Source organism: Syzygium oleosum, unplaced genomic scaffold (assembly GCF_021117445.2).
Source record: "Syzygium oleosum isolate NSW1041296 unplaced genomic scaffold, Sole_v2.1 Sole_v2.17, whole genome shotgun sequence".
Classification (NCBI taxonomy): Eukaryota; Viridiplantae; Streptophyta; class Magnoliopsida; order Myrtales; family Myrtaceae; genus Syzygium; species Syzygium oleosum.
The window spans coordinates 982,676-992,089 of NW_026607501.1; the positions used below are offsets into that span (position 1 = coordinate 982,676).

A 9,414-nucleotide genomic window follows, 5' to 3' on the forward strand; every position below is an offset into this window, starting at 1 on the left:
CCACTCACTTAGCATCAAGAAGTGGGACTTGCAATCTTTTCTTCCCAAAAAGCATGAACAGGTGGAGAACCCAGGAACCTCCTCTTTCTTCTACGGGGGGCCCAAGACATCACGGAAAATATCATTGTGAACACGAAGGATTTCTTGTTTTGATGTGGAAATTTTCCTTTGGACATGTTCCACTAAAGCAGGGCATGTACCATCGAACTCACTTTAAGAAGGTGATTTGACGAAATATCCACATACACACACGGGTCGCTCTTGTGCCAATCAGAGAGCACGAATGTGCAAAGAGAAAGATGATCGGTTCTTGCATTCCGAAAGAATAATAATGACCTTTCATCATCATCCGAATGTTTAACAGTTTGTGAACACGAAGGATTTCTTGTTTTGATGTGGAAATTTTCCTTTGAACATGTTCCACTAAAGCAGGGCATGTAACATCGAACTCACTTTAAGAAGGTGATTTGACGAAATATCCACATACACACACGGGCCACTCTTGTGCCAATCAGAGAGCACGAATGTGCAAAGAGAAAGATGATCGGTTCTTGCATTCCGAAAGAATAATAATGACCTTTCATCATCATCCGAATGTTTAACAGTTGAGACCGGGGGGAAAAACCCACCCAAAACAATGCTTGCGCCAAATATAATGGAGATTGTGGAGCCCTCGGATTCCTATGGCCGTCCCGTTCCTAGATCTATACAAGCTGTGTAAAAAGGACTCCTACTTCCCGGAGATCTTCGGGGAGGGGGGGGGGGGGTAACCTAAATAGTGACCTATAAAGATCTGTCACTATAAATCAATAAATCTAGTTCCATAAGGGAAAGAAAGGGGGAAAAAAGCAAAGGGGGTTATAAAGGTGGCGCTTCATCGACCTGCTTCATCAGACATATCAATTTGAATTCGTGGCCGTGGATAACCTGTTTTTCAAGTCGTCAAGCTCTTTTTCTTGCTGTTTCTTCAGATAACTTTGAGCAGTCGAAGTTACTATCTTAATGAAGAAGTTCAGGAGCATAAGCCATACGATGCTGTTCCATATTGAAGCAAATGAAAAATCCCATTTCTTCACCTGGAAAGCATACTATTCTGTGAGTTGCAACAAGATGCAAGAGAGAGAGTGTGTGTGTGTGTGTCTACAGTATTGAATACTTAATCTTTTCATAAAAAGAGGCCATACCTTCACATTTGAGGGCACAGGAGGAGGTGCTGTGAGATACTTATCTCTGACAGCACTGAGTTTGGCAATGAGGTTAGGAAGGATAGAAGCAAGACCAGGGATAAAGCTAAGCGCCCAAATCAACTCATTCTCAATCCAATTTAGAAGTTGATTGTTGCAAACTGATATGATGAAAACCGTCTGCAGAAGATAAAGAATCAAAGATAATATCCCATCTAGTATCAGCGCACAAAGACATTGATGAAATCTGGAAACATTGCGAGTATTGTCTACGTCTGATTAATAAGTTGATTGTTACGAAGACATCTAGACACAATATAAAATGCCAAGGATGCCTAAAACTAGAGAAATCCTAGACAGGAAATGAGGAAGTTCTGTTCTTAAAGAAAGCATACATCTGAATGATTAAACATACTGAAAGAGCACAGTCTAAAAGATTCCGCACACCTGAATGTGAGTTTTGATAACAGCCTTTCCAATCAATGTAGCAAGAAAAAACTCCCAAAATGGAATCCCAAATTGTCCGCACATGATGCCAGCAAGGTCAAAGAGAGGATTTGGAACCTAAACCAATATCCAGACAAGCAATATTAAGTAGCTGTCACTTACAAAAGAGGCTTGTGTCAGTACATCAGGCGACGGAGTAGCAATCGCACAAATAGATAGCTTGATGAAGTTGTCAATGCTTGGGAGAAATCCCACAGAAGTAGAGATCATAACAAATAAAAGAAGACTCACTATATATTTCGACAGATCTCGGTTAGGTAATCCTACATGACACCGACCATTCTCCAGAGTATTCTAAAAGCACATGCCCATTACCAAACTAGCTAGTGAATGTCACCACAATTCCTCACTTAACCTGTTGATGTCAGTCATATATTTGCATTAGAAAAGAGATGCACCCTCCCCGCTAAATTATCACAATGGCGAGAACCTTACTTGCACAAAATGCAAATAAATGAGGTCACACAACAACAACTAGTAACCTAATACACCACTAGAACAAAAGACAGATGTGTCAAGTTCAATGAGATAGTTAAAATAGTTCGGATTCCATAATAAGATTGTATCCAAATAGGAGAAACTTTGAAAAGTGAAATGACAAGGAGTTGAACTAACCGAGGCAAGCACTAAAATTGTAAAAAAATTCAAGTTTTGAGAGTGTGAGAGGAGCCAGCGTTTGATTCGTCGAAGGTAACGAGCTATAAATCCGCCATCTTCACTAGTGGAAACATCCAATTCTTCCATGGGATCTATTCTGCTGCCCGACAGCTGTGCTGCAAACATTATCAAATTTATTTGAACCCATACTACTATGGAATAATACTTTAACCACGAGAACTGCTACCATTTGGCCAACCTAACCAAAGGATTAACACTATGGTAGCAAAGGCAAATGGTACATAACACACATACCATCATCATAATGGAAATTTCATCACTTCATGCAAGCTGAGGATAATTTCTTACATACTTCAGTAGATTTTAAAAAAAAAATAACAGTAAGTTCTCTACATAATTCAGAGGGTCTCAGTTCTTTCAATCAGTAGTGAAAAATTCTGGAAAGCAGAAGTGATGGAATAGTCCCCAATTGCATGCGCAATGAACTATCTCCTAAATTGGTTTTACTCATTCAACAGTAACCACCAAGTAGTTGAGAGCTTCAGCATGACAAGCTTCAAATCAAAGGATGGGTAACAATTCCAGTTTAATAAACAGCCAAACAGAACTTTGTAGGGTAAAATATTGTTTAAGAACTATAACATTCATGGGTCCACACACCTGCCCTTGATATAAAATATGGAGGAAGCTCTCCAAGTGCAGTACCAATTCCCCACAAGACAGCCTCTATCTGGACCTGTGGTAAAATGCTGCTGAGGGGAACCCGCAAGCCATCAACGAGCGTAAACATAGCAGGTCCAAAATCAGAGCAATCCTTGTCAAGCCAAGAAGGAACCCTTTTCAGTTGTATCGTATCATAAGGAGCAGTTTTCAGATCAACTCTCCCACATTGCATTGCTTTAATGGTGAACAGAGCAATATGAGGACCAAGATATAGTACAAAAGTGTGCAAACCAGATCCTGAAAAAAAAAAAAAGCAGTCATCAGAGAAAAGCAGGCAAAATGCCCCAGTCATCTTTGTCTGACATGTGAAATGATTTTAGTAATAAGAGTTATCAAGCCACAGGATGAGGTACAATCAAGTCATTTATGTTTTATATAAATAGAGCAGGCACAAAGTAGAAATGCTCAAGAAGCTAATCAACACAAAATGGGGCAGCAATGCCCAGATAGTGTCCAAGCAGCAACAGGTGATTTTTATTACAAAATACATTCCTAAACAACCGCAGTCTTGATTTTAAGATGTCAAACAAAAAGGTAAAAGCACGATAACCCATCAAAAAATGCTTGATCAGATCTTCACAAACGTGACCTTCAACAAGAAAAAACCCAGCCGCACTCTAAGAAATGTAGAAACGGAATACAGCCCTTGTGGAGATGTAAGACCATTGACTAGTAGAAAACCAAACGGAACCGACAATCTTAATTAGATGACATTGGCACCTCGGCATAGTTGTGCCCTGTGGCTACTGCTCTTTTCTTTTGGGTCTCACCCGTATCTACTACATGTCATCTTAATACAGGTCATGGGAAGGGTTAATACCACTCACAAACCTAGAGTTACACAGAATCTTTTCTAAATCAAACAATAGAGCTATGCAGGATCCTTTATAGGGCACGCATCTCACATTATTAAAAAATCTCCAGACTCATCCATCTTAAGTCCAGGATAAATGGTTCAGAGAACACTTCCTGTTATCTGGGATTTTTTTGTCAAGGATGCAGAGGATAACTCGAACATTCTGTAAGCAAGCAGCTGGAACTTCATAGGTTCCAATCTTTACTATAACGAACTTAGACTTCTTGTGAAGTCATCCTCTCATCCATTTAAATCTAAGATAAGACAAGACAATGGCGTCTTTTATTATGATGCACAACTATAGTGATGATTAAAAGGAATGCTTGAGGACCACTGCTAATATACATCATAAACATGCCACAGCAGGATCAACTTTTATGAGACTTCATCACTCATATCAGATCACATCTGATGCATGCATGACTCTCCAAGTATCAAGAATGATATGCTTATTTGGAAAAAATAACAAAAGAACACCTAGCAACATTTCCGGAACTACCTTACTATAATGAGCTTTGACTTAAAACCCAAAAATACCAAGTCACAACTACACCCCCCACCCCCTCTTCTCCCAGCCCTGCCACCACCACCAACGACAAAATATATAAAACACCATCAATCACTCAAAGAAGAACATAAGATAAATGAAAAAGAGTGGGAGAAAACACACACAGGAAACTCTCTCACATCTCAAATATGTAAATAAATCCTAAACAATGAATAGACAGTGATATCAAATCTTCAACAAAGAAGAAACAGTCTCTCATAAATTGATGCATATACTGCGAGAAAATTAAACACCTAAAATTGTTTTTCCCAAATGTTTACTTTTCCTTTACCAGGGACTCTTAGCAACAATGTTTTATGTCAGACAAGCTTTCTTTCGGGTGTTTAAGGGGAACCCAATGTGTTCCATTGCCACCAGTAGCAGCAACGGAACACATCCTCTCCAAGTAAACTTTCCTTACCCAAACCGATTGAAGATGCTACACCAAGTGCTATCCACCATAAACCAAATTGAATATATTCAGAGAGCTCCTCGACATGCTGCATACACAAAGCAGAAAAACTCAGAACAAAGGTACAACCAAGATATTAAAAAAGAATCAATAGTAATTATCAGGGAAAAATCAAAAGGTCTTCATAAAGCTTCAATCCCCCCCCAACCAAAAAAAACAAGAAAAGAACAAGAAGAAGAAGAAGAGGAAGAACTACTACTAATTTGCCATGCAATTACCAAATCGGTCCAATATGATGAGGGAGAATTCCTGCTACATAATGTAAAACGGGAAGAAAAACAAACAGGAGTAGCGAGGGAAGAAAGCTGATATGGGCAGGATTTATACTCTAAAAACGAACTCCAAAATTACTAGTCGTGGCAGATAATTGATTATAAGACATAAAACCTCTACATGATAGTATTATCCCAAAGAGAGACACATCAAAGGCGTTTTGTGTTTGAGCCTACTGCCTCTGTATCAGACAAAAGCAGACAAACAGATACACAACGAATACGAACATGACACCACAGATGAACAAACTACAACGAGATACCTTTTCATGGGGGCCATCAAAAGTCACAAGCAGAACCCCAAGAGCCACTGCCACAGTACTTAAAAGCAAAAGCCAACCGCCTCTTCTGAGAAGATAAAACATTGATCTTTGAACATATTGGATTACAGCCAAAGTAAAGAACTTAAACGTTTTGAAGGGCTGCGCTGTTAGTGTCAAGTTCTCCAGATCATGCTGATGCTTCTGCTGGAGTCCTGAAAAAAGTACCATTCTTATTTTAATTTGGGAGGAATCACAGTTTAACATGTTAGAGCATAGGATATTTTAAAGTAACATTATTCCAGTATTCATGCAATGAAAGAACAAGGAGCTTCAAAACTTCACATTAAGAGAATTTTGAGGGAAAAAAAGATCTACAAACATCCTATCCAACTGCACAGACAATATTCACTATCATAAGCTAATATTTTTGCTAGAACTTCCAATTGTAAGTCTAGTCAAAGAAAAAAAAACTGCATGGCTTTTTTGCACTTTAGTTGCTTGATTTATTGCTCAATCAAACTTTTTTCTAAAATGCCCTTTTCTTTTTGTTTCCCGAATGTATAATCTTCTCAAACACCTTATTAGCTTTGGAAGCACGACTAATGGAAGCACTGAATAATGTATCATCAGTTATTTCCAAAAAAGTAAAGAAAGGAAAAAGAAGTGCACGACCTGTGTAATTTAGGAAACACAAAACTTCCCCACAAGGATTTCAATTTACTACAAAGTTTGATCAACACTGACCTGATCCAAAACAAACTACAGCCCAAAGAATTCGCATTTGATCTCTCACCATCTACTTTACTTGTTACAATCAATCAATCAACAGTGATAACCGGTTCAACGAGTTCAATAGTTTGTCTTCTCCCTTCCAGACCTACAAAGACTAGAAGTCAATAACTCCTCTGGGTGAAAATGATAACCTTTCACATGTCTTCGTAGGCCTCCATTGACCCTCTATCGCTAAGTCATATTCTCCCACCCAACCATCCTGTGATTCGCACATTACTTTTATGCACTACCTTCAAATTTTGCTCTTGCTCCAGCTGCAATGAGAGCAACGCTAGCTTTTTATTCTGAATTCTTTTTTTTATTTACAGAACTGCCTCCAAAGACTATACAAACACTGGACTCTACGCAAACTAAAAACTTCCAAAGCGAGAAACAAACGCCGCAAAATCAATGACACCCATCCCTCTCGCACCCGATCCAAAGATTTCACAAGACACCACTCACAAATGACAAGACTTACGCAACAAGGTTAATAACAAGTGCACGGTGATAGAGCGTGTTTCCCATAATCCATAGCTAATACCCATACCCAATTACGAAAATATCCAATTACACAGCCTGCCCAAAAGTTAGGTCAGCTGTATAATCCGGAGGGAACAAGACGCAACCCGAAACTCCGTTTCATCTCAGCAAAACATGCTCGGCGTACCCAAATCCAAGACGACAGATCGCGACCAATCAAACCCACGTTAATATTCCACGAAAAGCACCGCTTAACCAATAAAAATCGATCGACCCATCAGCGGATTCATTCCCAATCTCTACGGGAGATCCAGAAACGCTCGATCGCTAGCTTTCTTTCCGAGCTCACAGACTCAATTCAGCGCTCCCGCATAAAAAAACCAAAAAAGAACAAACAAACAAACCCACCCGAGGATTCGGCAAACGAAAGAAGAACGCGAATCAGAAAGCGGAAGGAGCGCAACGTAAACGAACAACATTGTAAGAAGAAGAAAAAAAAACGGAAGCTTGCCCGCGACAGACGAATCCATGCGTTCGGACGACGCGCCTCCCCTGCCGGACCCCATTCCGCCTCCCCCCCCCCCCCCCGCGCACGCCGCGATCAGGGCCTCGCTCTCATTCGAATTCGATCGGACCGTGCCCGCCTTCCTGCCGATTCACCGGTCCCGCCGCCGCCGCCGCCGCCGCCGCGAAATCAAGCAATAAGGGAGGGGAGCCTGCAACTGAAGGCGGCGGCGATTCGGGTGTCTCGGAAAGGAACGGGAAGGGAAGGGAAGGGAAGCGGAGGCGTGCGGAGAAGAGGAGGAGGAGGAGGAGGCGAGCGAAGAAGATCTGCTGCTGATGGAGAATCCGAATATTTGTAGGATTTCTTCTTTTTGTTCCTGGTTTTCTCTGTTTCCTTTTTTTTTTTCCTTTTTTTTTTGACTTTCGATGTCTTTCCGTTTTCTGTTATTTACAGGAAACGCCCCGAATTTCCGTCCCCGAGGTCTCGAGATTTGGTTCTCGTTTTTTTTTTTTTTTCTCTCGAAACATGTTTTCATTGTTTTCGATATGTCCAATTTTTTTTTTACGAATATGGTTTTTAATTTCCAACAGCGTCAGCGGTTACCATGTGCTATGCTGAGTTTATGCATTTTAAAATTTTTTTGGAAAATATCAAATCGGTGCATCGCTATTTTTAAAAATGTATATATTTATAACCTAGTGAAAGAAATATCGGGGGTTTTTGGGAGGTGAATTTTTACTCGGGCGATGAAAATTGAAATTAGGATCGTGAATGGTTGCGACCTCCGAGCTTGACCATTTGCAGCCACGACTGCGCTAGATCTGAGTCGGTGGCCATGGTCACTCGAGCTTTGAGCTCACAGCCCTGGCAGCCAAATTTAGATTGAGCAACAAGCAGAGGGTTGACAGCCGTAGTAAAGAGGGAGTCGACAGTCATTACGGCAACGGCGGAGTAGTGGGTCAAAGGCAGGGCCAAAGGCTCTTTGCAATATAGGAGAGATGGTGATCTGTAGACGACAAAGATGAAGGTTTGTGGGAGAATTTTTGGGCACGATGATTTGCAAAGGGGAGTAATTTGGTGTTTTCTTAATAGGAGCTCTATCAAAAGATACCAAATTAGTATTCTAAAAGGGAAATGATACTAATAATATTTAAATTTTTGTCCAATGTATAACGTCATCATTGGACTTTAATTCATTCAAACTGATCCTTAAACTATTCATAAATGTTTAATGTAGTATTTTTGTTTGATCAAACAAGAGAAAATCACCACAATGCCATAAATTACTACCAAATGTGTAATCTAGTCCCTATATTATTGGGAAATGTGAATCTAGAACTTGAACTTTCAATTTGTTCAATCTAGTCGATTAGCTTTTCATAACAAAGTCAGATCAATCTTTTGATGCTATTCATTAGTTTTTTTTAATTATACCATTGCCCATATTTGGCTTGTTTTCTTTATTACAGTAAAAATATAATTCAAGTTGTATCAGGTTAATGTTTCTGTTATTTTAAGTACAAGTGCTTTAATAGGGATATCTGGGAATGATATTAACTTGTCTATTGATACTCATACTTATATTAATACAAATCTAATTTAATTAAAAGAACACGATACGCAAAAAGCTTGAACATTTTATTTATCTAAAAAGTTATGACCAGGATTTATCTTGGAGATAGCAAAAGAGACAAAACAAAATCTTACGGGGTGCGAATAACGGGAGGTCTTGAGCATAGAGACACTACAAAAACATCTTTTTCCAACGAAATTTCCAACGAAAAATTGAGAAAAATTCGTTGAAAACGAATTTCCAACGAATTTTTCAACGAAAAAAATTCGTCGGTAATTCTTCGTCTCAAATTTTTCCAACGAAAAATTTCAATTTTCGTTGGAAATTTGCGACGAAATTTTTTTCGTTGGAAATTTTTGCGACGAAAATTTTTTTCGTCAAAAAATTCATTTGGAAATCCAATGAAATTTTTTGGTCAAAATCGGCACGTGACAAAAAAACAACTTCTTTCCAACGAAAAATTTGGAAATCGGCAATGAAACTTTTTTTGGTCGAAAAATCGTGGCAAAATTAGTTCGTCGTGACAAAATCGTGCAAGTGCTTTAATAGGGATATCTGGGAATGATATTAACTTGTCTATTGATACTCATACTTATATTAGGTCCGGGGCAAAGCTCGCGAGCCGAGTGCGCCGACTAGT

At 39.4% G+C, this 9,414-nt stretch overlaps 1 protein-coding gene across 2 annotated transcripts; it reads right to left on the reverse strand.

The window, feature by feature from the left end:
- Positions 1–527: 527 nt before the first annotated feature.
- On the reverse strand, positions 528–7,474 carry LOC115664912 (vacuole membrane protein KMS1-like). 2 transcript variants are annotated; one of them, XM_030586785.2, is made up of 8 exons: positions 7,208–7,474; positions 5,443–5,654; positions 4,857–4,935; positions 2,970–3,269; positions 2,307–2,464; positions 1,632–1,748; positions 1,185–1,364; positions 528–1,076 (listed from the first exon to the last, which is right to left on the reverse strand). In XM_030586785.2, the coding sequence occupies exons 1-8, from the start codon at positions 7,260–7,262 to the stop codon at positions 900–902; spliced, it is 1,278 nt and encodes a 425-aa protein (XP_030442645.2). In that variant the 5' UTR covers positions 7,263–7,474; the 3' UTR covers positions 528–899. The 2 variants fall into 2 exon arrangements, with proteins under 2 accessions (XP_030442645.2, XP_030442646.2); XM_030586786.2 differs by lacking the exon at positions 7,208–7,474 and adding an exon at positions 6,187–6,283.
- Positions 7,475–9,414: the final 1,940 nt, after the last annotated feature.